Here is a 17,851-nt window from a genome sequence, read left to right as displayed (position 1 = left end):
TTGGTTGTACTATTTAAATTTTTTAATCCATACTTACAATCGTACCCACCCAGATTAGTATTTACATTAGTTTGATAAGGCTAAGGAAGGATGTGGTCAAAAGTTGTCAGGAAACAACGCCTTTTTCGAACTTTCATACACATTTCTGGCACAAGTTTCTGCAGTTGAATGCTGTAGTTCGCGATATTACTTTCGTTGAATTATTTTAAGTTTGATATTACAATGGAAATGTTTGATCCCTCCGAAAGACGTGAAGTATCAAGTGGTGATAATAATCTTACAACGAAAAACAAAGAGAATTCTTTAAGACTTCGATTAGTTCGCGTTTTTAGTTCTGGTGGCCTGAAAAGTCCGAAAAGTCCGTTAAGCATCTCAAGTTCACAAAGTTCAAGTCCCAGTTCCAACAGCCCGTGTGCCAAGGCCAGATATTCTTGGCAAATACCTTCATCTAGTAAAGAGTGTTATACACCGCATTCATCGGATAGTGGTGTTTCGTTTTCGTGTTCAAAATCAATGACAAATACCGATATCACGGACTTACGAAACAGTGTATTTAGTTCGCAAAGTCCTCAATCTTCGACATGGTACGTCAGCGAAAGGTAAGTTGTTTTACAGTCTGTAGTTATACGATTGAAACTGGTACTAAAGATAAAGTACTTTATATGTTACATTTTATTGCACTGTACTTTATAAGATAAGATTTCTATGCGATGTGAATAGGCGTCAACAATTTGAATAATATATTGAAGCATAACTTTGTATTGTTGTTTTTATTGATTAGACAAGATTTGCAAATGATTACAATGGCAGTTCGAAATCTTTAAAATAAAGACGCGTGTTAAATATAGATTGAACTTGTCCGTACATGTACGGATAGTTGTTTAGTATCGGAAAAATGTATAAAGGTGAGGCAAGCTTCGACAAGTTATCAGACGATGCAATCTATATTAACATCGAGCGTAAAAGCGGAAAAATAAATAGCTACTCTAAAGATACATTCAAGCGAACGCACATCGGTAGAGAAGCGCGAATGGGTCGATGCAGCGCGCTACAGCGCCGGCGCTGCAGAAGAGAATCACGAAGACGAGCATCCCCACCAATTCCCTTCATCGTCGAAACGATCGCGTCGACGTGAAGTCACTTCTCCATCTAGCGTTTAAAACAGAGTGAGAAGAAACTAGCCTCTACTTCTCTATCCCTTATTCTCTTTCTGCTTTGCGTCTAGTCTGTCACTTGTCGCACGAATGCACCTCGTCGTCGTGCTCCGCAGAACACTATACGAAGCGCTTCGTACCAGTATACATCGGTTTGCAGCAAAGTAAAGTTGTCTCGTAATTACCTCCTCGCGAGGAATTAGGAATTGAATAAAATTAACACAGGTACGTATTGCAAACGTCGAACGATCATTTATTTAACTATATTCCTTCGTTTCGTTCAAATATAATTCTCGCGATTTACATAAATTTTATGCGGTATATCGCTAAACGATGACAGTGACAATCCAAAGTGCCGCGCTTTCTAGTAAGATGCGTAACGTCAGTATAACAAAAAGTGCCAAACGATTACGTATGAACAGAAATGAAATTTGCTCGAATATAGGTCTTCGAAACGCTTGGACTCTTCCGAACATGTATACAGTTACAATCTCGATACATAATTGTACAGATGCTCGCGTAAAAATCTAGTGCTTTATCGTACATGATTTATCACGACATATTATTTATATATAATAAAGTGCGAGTCTGAAAGAAAAGTATTAAAATTTCATTCAGAATCGTCCCATTTCTTTTGTCGAGCGTCATTTACATTTTTTCGAGTACATTGGTATCTTTTCGAGTTTGCGATTGTGAAGCAACATCACATTTTACACTCGAGTCTTTCAAGTGGTTGAGGATGGCCTCGAGCAAAGAGCATGATTTAGGACACAGAGTGTTCCAAAGTATGTAGGTACACACGCGTACACGGTAGCAGAAGTACACGACATAGGTGTACACGTACACGCGTGTTCGTATCTATACCTATTTGTAGCCTGCATCATCGGGCAAAAAGTAGGTCTAGGGAATCAGCTGACCGAAAGAGGCGCGTGCGCTTCGTTGAAAGCAGAACACATTTGAAACGCCCACTATATACACCTACTGCCCGAATTCCGGAAAAAGGGAGTCCTCAGAGTCTGATAACGGCACAAAAAACTCCTCTCTTAAATAATCGCTGATTACACCTACGTACACGTGCGCGGACACGTATTATATTTAAGAATGTAGGCCATGCATATCTGATTGATATGGCAGCTTATATATTTAACATAAAACAGGCGTTAAAGGTTTCTACACCTTTTCTATTTTTAACGAAAAACACAAATCAGGCATAAATTCTATTTTCAAACGGAATAATGTTCACTTTACTTTTAACTATATTATTCGATATACACCTTGCTTTATTTCTTAATCGCGTTTTTTCTTCGACGAACAGATTTTTAAATTTTATCTAGCTCCATCTGTTGCTTAACCGTTATATCAGCGCACTTTGCAATGCACACGTAACGAATCTTTGACCATGACCGAGTGAGCGTTTAGCGTGGACAAACATAGTCAGGATTGATATGACATTTACGTAAAGAGCAGCTGGATTTTGAAACTGACAGTTTCTAGTAGCTGTTCAACATGTACCGTTTCTTGTCGTTTCAAGTAGATAATTTATAACGCTTTCGTTTTCGCATATATGCGTACGGTCATTCATGCTATAGCGATACTCTCTCCGTTGCGTAAAACGGCTTTCTTAAACAAAAGAGGATTTGCCGGTGAAAGGAGTTTCGCTGTTCGTCGTGAGAAAAAAAGTAGTGCAGTGACATACGGGAAAATCTTATTACTTAACCATACTATGCTGGCTTGTGTTCTGTAATTGTAAAATCGTTAGTATACCATTGAGTTCAATTCTTGCTAGTCCGTCAGAATATTTATCAGATATAAACCGCGACGAACAGTTTCTTTCATTTATTCGAAAATAAAGATGTTTCTACTTAAAAATACAAACGATACTTGAAAATAAATAATGTTCGAACACGAGTATTTTTTGTTGTAAATAATAAATTAATATTTACTTGTATGATAATAAATTATTTTGAGAATTAAATCCGAGACATTTAAAAAAACTAAGCACATGAAATTTGGTCCATTTATCAGTCTCTACATTTTCAGAAGCTGTCTTACAAATGATCTTTCATTCTTTCAAAACAAAAGTATCTGGACTTTTATCGGCGAAGCTCATGTAAGAGTTGCGAGGAAATAAATTCTTTATCGAACAAATATGATTGTAACATAAATTCGCTCGACCGCCGTATCAGGTCTCCCTAAAAATTTGCTGCAGGATGCAACTGTGATAAGAATGCAGATAACATTTAGCTTAAATCTGGAAGTGCTGTTTATCACAATTCCTGCTGCATAGAGAAAATATCTGAAGTAGTTGTATCATATGTTATCAAATTTCTTTGAAATTCAACTGGATGTAATAATGAACATTTGTTATAGACACATTTTTTAATATAAAATTTCCTGTGTTTTCTTAAAAGAAATTAAAGGACTATAGAATATAAGTTGAATTAAAAATTAGATGATTTACCATACAATCTCGAGGAAGGAGCTTTGAAAAAGCAGCACTTGATATAAAAAACTTGATAAAATGTTACAACTTTCGAATTTGACCACCGCGAAACAACCTAATCGAATTTATATTGCATGACATACAAATAGGTACGCCACAAGATCGGTAACCGAAAGAAAGAACCGATTAAATCAGAAAGTATATTCTGAGCTCCATGCATATATTTAGCAACAGTAAATAATAGCTCGGTGACATCAGTCACTACATGACAGTGACATCATTCGAGTTCGAGGAAAAACAAGGTAGACTTGTCTCTTTAAGAGCCGATCTCGTGGCGCGTTCGAAAAGGTAAATCACACAAGGAAAGTAACATCGAGTTAATTACAAGGCACAATTATTCTTTTCCTTGCAACATAATGGAACGCTATCCTTGGCTTCCGCGTCCGTAAACCGTAGAATGTCAGGTACCGCGGCAATTCCCATAGTTATGTCACCGTAGCATCAAATTATCCGGTAAATAATAAGGGAAAGCTAGCTTGATTAATTGTTCCGATGATTCAGTGATGAAGTACTCGCCGCAGCAGCAGCAGCAAAAGGAAAGGAAGTCGGAGAGCGACGTTTGCTCGATCGACGCGTCGCCGAATCGTGTGGCTCGTCGTCGTTCGACGTCGACGGACTGCAAGAATTCCTCGGGTTCGACGACGAGGAACATCTGTCGTTCGCCGTCCACGGGGATGTTCGCCTGGATGCGTGTGTTCCGACTCGCCTCGATGCTCCACCAGGTCGGCTGCTAGAGCCAGGTGTACGCAGCACTCGGGTGCCGCGGACAAGTTCATAGATGTATTTAACGAATTCGAATTAAAGGACTGTACACGTGCACGTGCACGCACGCGCCGTGCGCCTGCACTTATGCAACCCACGCGTATCTGCATGCACCGTGACACGTGTACAGGTGTATCCGACGACCCTTTTCTGTAGGTCGCGATCCACGTATACACACATAGGGTGGACGGTTCCGTAACGTAGGGACTGCCGACAGTAGCTCAACCATAGTGCGTTACGCGATTATGTGTTAACAGCCCAACAGGCGTCGTACTGGCTACGTTACGCCTACCATGTAGAGACGACGTTGCGTGTACCCGCCATTACGGATCAACCGACAGGACGTTTCCGTAAACGCGCGTACATGCGTGTGCATCGTTACATAGAGCGCAGTATCCGGTTCCAGTTAATCGATTGGTCGTTTGAGAACCGTTAAATTAGCACGTAAGCATTTGAAATCGGAGGTAATTCGTCGCGACGGTGATGGTGTTGATCCAACCCCCGTCTTAACCTCGGTACCGTTCTCCCCATTTTTTTTCAGTTCTTAGGGACGGGTTGCTCGTGTGTGCACGCGTGTACGATTACCTGCCATAGTGATACGGTTTCTTAGCTTGTACGTGAATAGTAATAAGGATCTAACGTGGTGCTATGTTCGGAACATTCCTTGATTATTTAACCCCGTTTTCGTCGCTTACTTTAATTAACTCGTCACCCACCGTTTCTTTTGTTAATGATCCCCTTTATATCGGTGTTCCCTTTCTTTCGTACTCTTTGTTCTTGTATCGATTCCGTGGTGGATAACGATAACCCTAATGGATGAATATCGGCTATTTTTGTACGAGAATTAAATAACCGTATTGTACCTGTTCTGTTTCGAGAAGGTGTCATTGTTTGCATTTACTCTTTGTTACATCCCTCTACGACCGAGGTACACAATATTGCGCGCGCTTCAGGTATCTATGAATTACGAAGTTACATCCGATTTCATCCCCTAGTTATTATTGTGCGATCACTACGGAGATTTGTCAGTGTTATTGATATCGATCGATATATTTTATGACTATGCAAATCGACAAATAAATTCGATATTTGCTTTAATGGAAGATTTATTTTGTCTGCCCTGTACATATCCCGATACTGTTATTTCCCTGTAGTCAAATCATGATGCAGGATTTTTTCTTTTAGAAATGATTACCTTCGAGCATTGTTCTGATAAAATATATGTCTAGTGACTTTTCGATCAATAAAGAGCAGCACTAGTTCATGAATTAAAAGCGTTTAGACCGAAATTTATTTCCCGACTTTATTTTCTTTATTTCTTTTGAACGTGATAACGCGTTAAGTTACTGAAGGCAAACCTAATTACTACGAACCGTTTGTAGAACATATGGAGGCAGAGAAATAAACGAAAATGAGTCACGGTTCTGGGTTAAGAATAGATACGTTTTGTTGCAAGGTAAAGTTTATGGAGTATTGAATATTTTGCAAAATGGTTATTTTCACCTTCTTCGTGACATGCGAATGAACTGCCGAAAAGCTTTGAAATTATAATTTGAGGCATAATTTCTCCGAATATGGGTCATTGGATTCACTAGTTCATACACGACGACAGATTAAAGCGTACGTCTCTATATACGTCAGTGATCTCACATTGTCAGCTCTATTCTCAAGGATCAATTTCTTCGCGTGACATGCACTCGTAAAATATGGAAAATTTCGATTTCTTTGACATAAAAGCCTTTTTAAATTAACGATTCTATTCATTTTAACCTCGCGTTCTTTTGTAAATATTATACGTAACGTACTTTATCAAATATTAATAAATATCTACTTTCGTAATTAATAAAATTATCGAAAATATTCTGTAATTTTTCAAAACATTCTGTAATACAGTTCTTTGTTGTTTTGCAAATTTGCAAATCTTTAAATATACTTTTTTAATAGAGAATATTTGTGCATTGTTATTTTATCAGCGTTAAAATCATATTTTAAATAGTATCACTGTAAAAGTGTTTAATACGGATTTACAATAATTAAAATCAAGATTAAGTCAATCAACTTTGCTCCAATTTTTGAAACACGAAAGTAAAGTTAATATCAAACATTATAAATTTATTATAACGTAAATATACTATTTAACAATGTGGAACTTCAAAATATAGAATAGCGTGTTAAAGCGCCATCTTAGTTTACTCATGGGTCAAATAAAAAATGGGTCAAATATAAAATGTAACTACGAATATTAAATAATGAAAATATTGTAATAAAATTACAAGGAATAGTCAATTACTGCAACTTTGTGTGAGCTGATTTCCGCAATCTTTTACCAGAGGAACAGAAACAAACCTTCAACTTTAATAAAGCTTCGATTATGCAACTGGTCGTCACATTGAACGTGTTTGTAAATAACACGATACGTAATAACTTTAGTAGCTATTTGAAGGTGTCCTTGCAATTTATAACGTGATGGGTGTATATGTAGTTTTCTGTCATGTACAAAAATCATCAATAAATTGTTCGTGTCTGACGTCAAAAAAAGTTTCGTGTAAAAGGAACATTTGTCATTATCGACGTAATAGACATATACTTTATCCTTAATAAATAAGAATCTGTTAATAATTATCACTAGAATATACCATGAAATTCTTTAATATTTTCTCATTCGTTTTTATCAAGGAGCAATATCTTCTCATTTAGTATGAAAATATTCTTCACAATTTATACGATAACAAGGAATAACTTTGCAGTTGAAATTAGACGAATATCTTTCAAGAGAAAATATTATCTATTCTTTTGTTCTATTTGTTAATCAATATCAAAAGAACGATTGTGTAATCTTATCTACACTGTGAATTTCATTCTTATTTATGACCCAGATGTCACAGGTGCATGATCATCCAAGTGCACTTCATCCGATTAAACCGTAACGTCAGTAATAATACCAATTATATTCTGATGTGAAATTAATTTTATCGGTCCCTTATCAGTGGTATCTGCTTTCATTATCAGCTGCTTTTAAAACAGGTCGTCAATTATGGCCGGACGTGGGTTTTGTTATCAAATTAGTCCCTTTTATACACATGTGTTATAATTAAAGAAAAATTGCTATCTTTACGTGCAATGAAACAGTAGTACTATATTTCTAAATACATCACGTCAACATATTTAAATTCGCAGAAAAATTTTAAGTAAAAAGATTTTCTTTATTTTTGCTGGCCTTTATGCACAGATTTATTGAGCGAGCGAACTTGCCGCCACGGAGGAATAATCGCCGAAAAACCATATCTCTGTAGACTTTAATGCAAAATTGAATTTGCTCGCGCTTATGTACTTGACTTTTCAACTTTTTTGTCCACGTTTTTCTCTTGCACCATTCAACCAATTCAACCGGATGATACGGTTGACTATTTTTGCTTTAGCGTGAAATTTACTCGCTCGCTCAACATAGTTAGATTAGGCGCGGAGCGCCTCAATCAAACAGACCTAGTTATATTTATGCTCCGTTTAAATGTAAGACGAACAAAATTAATATCACGTTTAACGTGTTAACAATTACATTAATAAGTTAGAAATATTGAGCAAATAACACGGTATTTTTGAAACTTGTATTTCAAAATTTATAGTTCTGTGCGCCATATTATTAAAAAAAGTACGGCTAGCACCATCTAGTGACAAGTGTCGCCACGTTACGTGGCGCTAACTAGCGGCAATGTGGAGAACTAACGAAACTACAGTTTCAAAACCGTGTAGTTCACCCTGTTCGCCGGAGAGATGGCGCCACATGTTTCATTTTTCTAAAAATTCAATTAATATTGATTTTATTCGTTTAATTGCCGTCAAATGTTGCAAATAAGCTTCTTTTTAAGAAAAAAATTATTTGCGAAAATAATCTTTGGTGATTCGCAAAAAAATTCTTATCATGTTAATGAGAGTGTTTCCTTGGTTTTGACTCAAACAGATTTGCACCTGAGTGTACATTTACCTTATGTACACTTTGGCTCCCCGTTGCTACTAGTTACTACTAATGGTTATTTACAAGATGCTTACTTATGCAACAACTGTATTCCATAATGGGTAAATTTGCACCTTGTTACCTGAACGCCAACGTTTACATTTTGTCATCGATATCTTGTTGCATCAGTAACTTATCTGTAGTGGATGCAAACAGGTCATAAAGATCCGGACAATAACGATGCGTTTCATTTATCAACCCCGATCGTTCTATTCCGTAACGCGTCATTGATAATTTCCTTCGGGCTAATGACCATAGTAGTCGACGTCCACAACAATAATCAATCAATCAATCAATAGTTTCTTTACCACCGGGGTGCATACCGATACCTCTGCGTTTCACCTTTTCATCAGCTTCCTCATTCACCTGTGTGATCGTAGACTTGTTATCCCGCGACATCTACGCAATCGGTTGATAAAACATCTATCCCTTAACCAATACGCGTCATTGATAATTTCCAATTACTTTACCGCCAGGGTGTCATGCTGCGTTTCACCTTTATCAGCTTCCTAATCAACGTGTGTGATCAAGCGATCCTAGACTTGTTACCCGGCGACATCTGCGCAATCGGTCGATAAAACAGTCCCAGTCATCCCTCGGGAGCCCGTTACTTTATCGACCAACCACTTTCGCTGTTTGGTCCAGTTCAGAGCTGTGGGTGGCAGGTAGGACAAACTGTGCGAAGGAGGGTTGGTGGGTGGGGAGGTATACGGTGGTAAACACTCGCGCAAGAAGTACGTACATAGTCTCGCGAGGACTTGTGCTGCGATTACGTCGTTCCGGGATTCGTAGAGTGATCGACGATCAATCGGTTTCGTGCCGTGAACCGTTTCACTTTCGCGAATCTCTCGCTTCCCGATTCGCGCGCCGAGTCACCGTGGTGATACGTGCCGATTTATCCCGCGACGGGTTGAGATCGCGTTTGCAACTTGCGGTGTTTTGAATGTGCCGGTGAAACATCCCTGCATGCGATGCGACGTCCTTTGATTCGCCATCTCTCCGAGGGTGGTGGCGGTACAGGTGACAATGCCGGTGCCAGGAGGCAGCAGTCCATGAAGGAGGACGATCGCGCGAGTTATACCTGGAATTGTCGCGAATATGGACATCACCTGTCGTCCTGCGACCTCCTCAAGGTCCCCACGGCAATCAGCTGTCGCGGCCAAACCACGACGCCGGAACCACGAATTACGCTCCACAGGTAGGCCGATCCTGTGTTCCTGTGGTAGGAGTAGCTAGCTACGCAATTGTCCGGGTCAGTGGATCCTTCGGGGGCTCTTTCTGGGTAAGCGCGCTCGCGCAATGCACCCAACCGTGTTATGGGGTTATGTCTACCTGCAAGGTGCATTGGATACATGCATAGGGTAGATGCACTTTTGTTGTCATCTTATGAACGCTTACTTTCAAATCAACCACCGACTATTAATTAAGCAACTCCAACTTATTCTCATCACTTGCAAGTTTTTAGTCAGATTATGACGTGTGAATAATAATACTAAAGTCAATTTTTATTTATCTCAGAAGTAATATAATTTTGATTACTATATTTATATTAATATTGAGTAATGTAATGTCGCACGTTGGTGGTGCTTGAGAAACACACTTGGGTTAAGAGTTAAACTTGCACTGTGATATATTCAGGCGTCAGTCACAAATAATCACAGCTACAATATCAAGACAAAGAAAGTTGAAATGTTATATCCACTTGGTATTATCATTGAATATGGTCACTGAATATGGCAATTGTAATCGGATTTGAATTCCAAATTAAAGCACATTAATTCAAGTAAAATCACAGTACGAGTGCGTCATGTGGCAGACTCGTCCAAATAGTGCAAGGGGTTGAAAGCGTAACTGAGAAGTAGGTAAACGAGCATCGATTAATATATATTAATCTTGATGAAAATCAACGCCATTCAGGAAACTTTGTCAAACTTTGACAATGCTTGAAATGTATCTTAAATGCAACTAACATGGTCACTTTGGTAGGCTCAGTATTAAATTTCCCCCCGTTCTGACCCATTCATCTTACGTGGTTTATGTTACTGTCTTATTAAACTGTATTTCACCACACACTTGCATATATTTGTTTTTGATCTAGAAACTTTTCCTGTAATTACTGATTATTAGTAAAAAAAATTTGTTTAACCTATTATATGGTATCTATTCTATAACTGAATCATTCGCGTTCAAGAGCTCTTAATTTATTTATTAATGGTTCTAATCGCTTTGTTAATGATATAGCCGAAAATATAGAAATTTGTAGACACAGTGATTCTCGACAAAGAAACAGAAATTTGTGGGTATAGACATTTGAAGTACTCAAATCGAGGAACACAGAAATTTAGGAACATCGAAATAATCTCGACAGTACACATTGTTCGTAACAAACACAAGTTCGTAATAAACGAGTGGTCTTCCGACAAACATCGAGTCGTCGATGTAAATATAAAAAAATGAGGGTAAAATTTCGTTGGCCGTATATTTTCGTGCACGGATCAAGCTCTGTCCTATATTTGCCTGACCTAAATCTCTTCGGGTCACATAAGAAGAAAGGTGCATTTTGTAAATGACGATCACCACTCGACGTACATTTACAGAGAGACGAACGTATTACGGAAATGTTTATCGCGTCGACGAATTGTCGGGATCACGATCGGAATTGTTTTCGGAAAAATAACGGTGTCCTCACAGTTCAGTTTCCCAGCAGAGCGTGTATGATCGGAAAAGTTTGTTACTTGTTTGCGTTCGCAGAGCAAACGAGAACGGTAAACAATTCTGAACGAAATAGGTCACACACAAATCTACGATGAAAAATAATTACCTTTGACTTTACCGATGTGCTTCAGCTTGAAAATTTGCATCGGATGATGTCACAAGTTTCAGGGATCTTGCCGTTATTTTGCAACCGAATTCATTTCCTCGTCGTTGAATTAGCGTCTTTAAATTCAGATTTAACCTATTAAATTTTAATTGCAATTTTACCACATGGTTGTATAAAATATATAACCATGTAGGAAGCAGTTCGTATGTTATAAATTGAAGCAGTTGTTTTGTACATTAGTAGGATAACTTAAATATTCCATTAACGATCATTTGTTAATTATATAACAGAATAGCCTAGTATTTACCCTTCTCTTTGAACCCGAATTTAATCGGACAGTGGACTTTTCGAAAAATTCTTTGTGTGCTCTTCTATTGAACATATTTGATTACTGATATGGGCAGTAGGGATAACATGAGAAAATCGAACGCTTTTATTTGTTAAAACCTTGATAAAAACGTAGGTGATATTCAGTTCCTACCATATTGGTCTGTATCGAAAAACATCGATAATACAAACGATAACTCTCCTGATCCTCGATTATTTAAACATGTAATCGAAGAAACTTAGATATAATATGTAGGGTATCGCATACGAAACTAAATACATAATTGTATTAGTATATTTGATCAATCACTTTGAATAAAAAATATTGATATTGTGGATTTTAGTCCACTTGTTTTTTGATTCATTTTAACAAATAAATTTATGAAAGTGGTGGTGTGATGTATTTATGTACTTTAATAAACAGGTATCTCGAAATCGAATGAATTATGATTTACATTAATTCGGAATGATTTGCTAAATACACTGAAATGTATTATTTTACCAATATAAAGTATATTAATATTTTAATAATTTTAATCATTTTATATAATATATAAAATATATTGTAAAATGAGTTTCCTTATAATTGACACCTTATGGTTTTATGTGTAACACCAATAATTTTAATAAAAAATTAATTTTCATCCAAAAAATGTTGATACTGAAATCCAAAGAAACCTGATCAAAACTATTTGATTAAGCCATGATTTTTTAAATCATTTCTGCTTTGAAAATTTACGCATCGAATACGAAAGGAAAGCAGCGTAATAACAATCTATCAGATTAATTTTGCGTAATTAAACTTCGAAATAGAGTTTCGATCATTATCGATACCGACCCATTCATGCATTATAATAGGCTTCTAAACAATAGCGCCATGTTTGTTAAAGTGCATAGTGGTTTGACCTTCGTAATTTCCATTAAGTTGTTAAAATCTGGTTAATTGGTTTACTATATAGAGCTACTGCGAGCTATTGTTGCTGCAACAATGCGAACTTAAGTGTCCTGCATTATTTCGTTAATGTGCACACTCTTCTCTGTAAAGTGTTTAATACCGCATCGATTATGCACAACTTACATATGAGCTCAGCTAAAAGCGAAACCATTTGCCGGGTGGAAAATATTGCTGTTTGTCGACAAATGTTGCAACTGTTTGCAATACTTGCAATTTGGGAATTTAGAAATTTTTAGATTTTAAAAATTAGAATTTTGGAAATTTGTGAATACAGGACTTTAGGGATTTGGAAATTTGGGAATTTTGGCAATTTGGGAAATTTAGAGAATTTTGGGAGTTTTGGGAATTTTGGGATTTGGGAATTTTGGGATTTGGGAATTTTGGGATTTTGGAAATTTGTGAATACAGGACTTTAGGGATTTGGAAATTTGGGAATTTTGGCAATTTGGGAAATTTAGAGAATTTTGGGAGTTTTGGGAATTTTGGGATTTGGGAATTTTGGGATTTGGGAATTTTGGGATTTGGGAATTTTGGGATTTGGGAATTTTGGGATTTGGGAATTTTGGGATTTGGGAATTTTGGGATTTAAGAATTTTGGGATTTGGGAATTTTGGGATTTGGGAATTTTGGGATTTGGGAATTTTGGGATTTGGGAATTTTGGGATTTGGGAATTTTGGGATTTGGGAATTTTGGGATTTGGGAATTTTGGGATTTGGGAATTTTGGGATTTGGGAATTTTGGGATTTGGGAATTTTGGGATTTGGGAATTTTGGGATTTGGGAATTTTGGGATTTGAGAATTTGGGGATTTAGAAATTTAGGGAGTTTTGGAAATTTTGGAATTTGGGAATTTGAGGATTTGAGAATTTGGGGATTTAGAAATTTAGGGAATTTAGGGAATTTAGGAATTTGAGAATTTGGGGATTTGAGAATTCGTGGATTTGAGAATTTGGGGACTTGAGAATTTGGGGATTTGGAAATTCGTGGATTCGGAAACTTTTGAATTTGGAAATTTAGGTATTAGGGAATCCAGTGACCTAGGAACTTACAAATTTCGAAATTGAAAAATACTAATCCGCAAATCTAAAAATTCAGAAATTCATGAACTTATTTAACAAGTAAATATGTTCAGTATCTATGAAAATGTAGCAAAAGATTATTTACAAGCAATTTCCAGGAACGAAATTCTATCCCCTTGATCGAAGACCACGACATTTGATTGAAATGGTCGAAGAGAAAAAGTTCGATTTGAAATGGAAAAAAAAAGTAGCCAAGTTCCAGCTTCCGTTTCCGACATTTCCGGACCCTGTTCAAGGTCATCTCCGTTCTTTCATCAGATTGCCCTACTTGTTATCACCGATTGCATAATATTCTCCCCCCGGTACCTTCTGGCAAAACTAATCTATCACTCAACGATCATCTCCGCTCGTCCGATCGACTATCGGGTGAAATGAGGATGTCCTCTATACTCTCTCAAGCCCTGGTATTTCGCAATAAATGACCCTCTTTGATTATATAAAAAATAGCATCTGTATATTACTTTTAATAGTACGGGCTGTACACCGAAATTTTTACAGCCGTGTACACTTGGTTGAGATAGAGTTCTAAATTTCCGAATTCTTTAGTTAAACATTTTTAAATTATAAGTTCTTGAACTACAGTCTCTACTTACAAGTCTCAAACTTGAAGGTTCAAAATTTTCATATTCTCAACTCAGTAAATTTTTAAACAAGAATTTTATAAAGTTTTGCGGATTCTCGAAATTTAGAATACCTAATTTCCTATATTTCCAAATTTCAAAATCACAAAATTCCCAAATTCCTAAATTTCTAAACCCTTAGATTCCCAAGTTCCTAAATTTCCAAATTCCTGAGTTTCCAAATCCCTAGATTCCCAAATTCCTAAATTTCCAAATCCTTAGTTCTCCAAATTCCCTAGAGTCCCAAATTCCTCAGACCCCAAATTCTCTAGATCCCCAAATTCCTCATACCCCAAGTTCCCTAGATCCCTAAATTCCTTAGTTTCGCAAATCCCTAGATTTCCAAATCCCTAGTTCCCCAAATTCCCTAGAGTCCCAAAGTCCTCAGACCCCAAATTCCCTAGATCCCCAAATTCCTCAGACCCCAAATTCCCTAGACCCCCACATTCCTTAGATTCAAAAATCCCTCGATTTCCAAATCCCAAGATTTCAAAATTTCTAGATCCCCAAATTTCTAAATTTCCAAACTCCTAGATTCCTAAATTCTTAAATTTCCAAATTCCTAAAGTTCCATATCCTCAACTCCTCAGTTCGAAAATTGCGAACTCCTCAAACTTTCAATCTCTCAAATCCCAAAACTCTAAATTTCCAAATTTCCAAAATTCCAAATCCTCAGATTCCCATATTCCCAAATCTCGACACAATCAAATCACCAACTTCACAAAAACTAAAATTTCCTTTAATTCCCGCATAAAATGTATCGCTACAATTAGCATCCAATATCCGCATATCACACCAAAAATTTACACAAACCAAATTTTTGCATATAATACATAAAGTTTGTACTATTCCTGAAGGACTATAGAAATGCCTCCAACGATCCTCGAGTTAATCGCTTTATCCTCGCGAACTCGATAGAATCGATACAAAGAAGGATATCGCTATTCACGAATATAACACAGAATTTGATTGTAATGGCATCTCGTTTGATTCGCGAGCAAGCAGAGGGCAATTCCGCAGGGAGTAGCTCAGGTGATGCGAGTTGCACACGTATACCGCGACACCTTTGATCTTCTACATAGGTAAATAGGCTCGTTCGTTTACCGTTTCCTGCCACTCTCTCCTTCTCTCTTTCTGGATCAACTATTCCCGCCTTCAAGTAGCAGATGCCATGATACCAGAGGGCAGATCTCGTTTTCTCTCTTTCAGGAATTGCATGAGCGAGGAATCAGCCGGGAATCCCATGGTGGATAGTTTCTGACTTCAAACCATAAGTTTTCGCTTCCTAGATCGTAGCCTAGCCAAATCAGGAAGTAGTTTCTCGAGAATTTCGTTTCGAACGAGAAAAACTGATGATACAGTTACCCGGACTATGTACTTTGTGTTTTGTACTTAGCGTACGAGGTTACGTGTAATCAGGCACTCGTTTACTGCGAAAAATAGACCCCCCATTGATTTACTACTTCTTTTAAAAATATTATGTACCTTTAATATTACTGACTTATGGATGTTGTTGAAATATAAAATACTTGAATCTGATATTTCATTTCATACAAAATAGTTGATACTGATTTTTCATACTCATTTTGTACAAAATACTTGATACTGATTTTTCATTTTCATTTTGTACAAAATACTTGACACTGATTTTTCATTTTCATTTTGTACAAAATGATTGATACTGATTTTTCATTTTCATTTTGTACAAAATACTTGACACTGATCTCTCATTCTCATTTTGTACAAAATACTTGACACTAATTTTTCATTTTCGTTTTGTACAAAATACTTGATACTGATTTTTTATACTCATTTTGTACAAAATACTTGATACTGATTTTTCATACTCATTTTGTACAAAATACTTGATACTGATTTTTCATTTTCATTTTGTACAACATACTTGATACTGATTTTTCATATTCATTTTGTACAAAATACTTGATACTGATTTTTCATACTCATTTTGTACAAAATACTTGATATTGATTTTTCATATTCATTTTATACAGAATACTTGATACTGATTTTTCATTTTCATTTTGTACAAAATACTTGATACTGATTTTTCATACTCATTTTGTACAAAATACTTGATACTGATTTTTCATTCTCATTTTGTACAAAATACTTGATACTAATCTTTCATTTTCGTTTTGTACAAAATACTTGATACTGATTTTTCATACTCATTTTGTACAAAATACTTGATACTGATTTTTCATTTTCATTTTGTACAAAATACTTGATACTGATTTTTCATACTCATTTTGTACAAAATACTTGATACTGATTTTTCATTTTCATTTTGTACAAAATACTTGATACTGATTTTTCATTTTCATTTTGTACAAAATACTTGATACTGATCTTTCATTTTCATTTTGTACAACATACTTGATACTGATTTTTCATTTTCATTTTGTACAAAATACTTGACACTGATTTTTCATTTTCATTTTTTACAAAATACTTGATACTGATTTTTCATTTTCATTTTGTATATCATACTTGATACTGATTTTTCATTTTCGTTTTGTACAAAATACTTGATACTGATTTTTCATATTCATTTTGTACAAAATACTTGATACTGATTTTTCATTTTCATTTCGTACAAAATACTTGACACTGACTTTTCAATCAGATTTTACATTTCTTCCTAATCAATAACTGCAATTATAAAAATTAACATGTATTTAAAAATTGTGGACTTTTTCAGCGAATATCTTCATTTCTGTTTGTATGAGAATTTATTTACTCTCTTAATTTATTCGTATTGTTCCTCCAATTTTATTTGCATTGTCTCTCGATTTTTCATTTTCATTTTGTTTTGTAACCTCAATAAATTATAAATGTAATAATAAATGTGCAAAATATGAATGATATAAATTAGCACAACTTCCCTGTGAAATTCTATGAAATTCAAGTGGTTAATTAAATAATATCATTGTTGTTGATATAGAAAAGATCTCGATTTCAGATCGGTAGCCTATGGTTCGAAAAGCTTTAGCCCCGTAATTGAATTAATTTTTTATCAGTATTAGGGAGAATGACTCCAGCAGAGCCTTTCGTTATCGATGGAACCGAATTCATTGTCGTTCTATTAGGAATTTTAATTAAAACTTTCACCGAGGAAAATGCCGCTCGAGGTAATGCAGCGTTTGAAACGAGACTTTGACGCCTTCTATTACGATATCAAGGCAATGCGAATAAAATGCTAATTCGTGGAAAAATTAGGTCGGGTCCAATTAACGGTCGATAGCTCGTGTTATCGACATGGAGATCAGGATCTTAATGCTTTCGGAATTAAATTAAGCGAATATTCCGTTCGTTGATAATTTTTTTCGTGTAAACTACTTAGTTCGGGTTCACATATCTACAAATTAAAATGATTTTCGTTTTTTTCAACTTCTGAATTCTTGAATTTCTATGTCTGTAGGTTTCCTAGTTTTAGATTTTCAAATATTCTCAAACTGAACTCAGGAATTTTTATATTTTTACATTTCTAAATTTTTATATTTTCAAATTCGTGAACTTTATTTTTATACTTCTAGGTTTCTAATTATCCAAATTTTCATGTTTTCCAACTTTCCAACTTTCTTCTGTCGCCATCCC

The 17,851-nt window shown here is 35.9% G+C and overlaps 1 protein-coding gene across 2 annotated transcripts in view; it reads left to right on the top strand.

Moving 5' to 3' along the window:
• The first annotated feature begins 60 nt into the window (after window positions 1–60).
• The window catches only part of LOC100881010 (Rap GTPase activating protein 1), a 182,288-nt gene continuing 164,497 nt past the window's right edge, over window positions 61–17,851 (top strand). The window contains exon 1 of one of the 2 annotated variants that reach the window (XM_012280620.2): window positions 61–599. In XM_012280620.2, the coding sequence (XP_012136010.2) occupies window positions 223–599 (377 nt within the window). In that variant the 5' untranslated portion in view covers window positions 61–222. Of the gene's footprint in view, window positions 600–9,200; window positions 9,630–17,851 lie in introns of those variants that run through there. The other variant, XM_003701248.3, reaches the window with a different exon arrangement.

The sequence above is a fragment of the Megachile rotundata genome, chromosome 1 (assembly GCF_050947335.1).
Source record: "Megachile rotundata isolate GNS110a chromosome 1, iyMegRotu1, whole genome shotgun sequence".
NCBI classification, from domain to species: Eukaryota; Metazoa; Arthropoda; class Insecta; order Hymenoptera; family Megachilidae; genus Megachile; species Megachile rotundata.
Note: the sequence above shows the minus strand (reverse complement) of the source record. Positions and strands in the feature narration are given on the sequence as shown.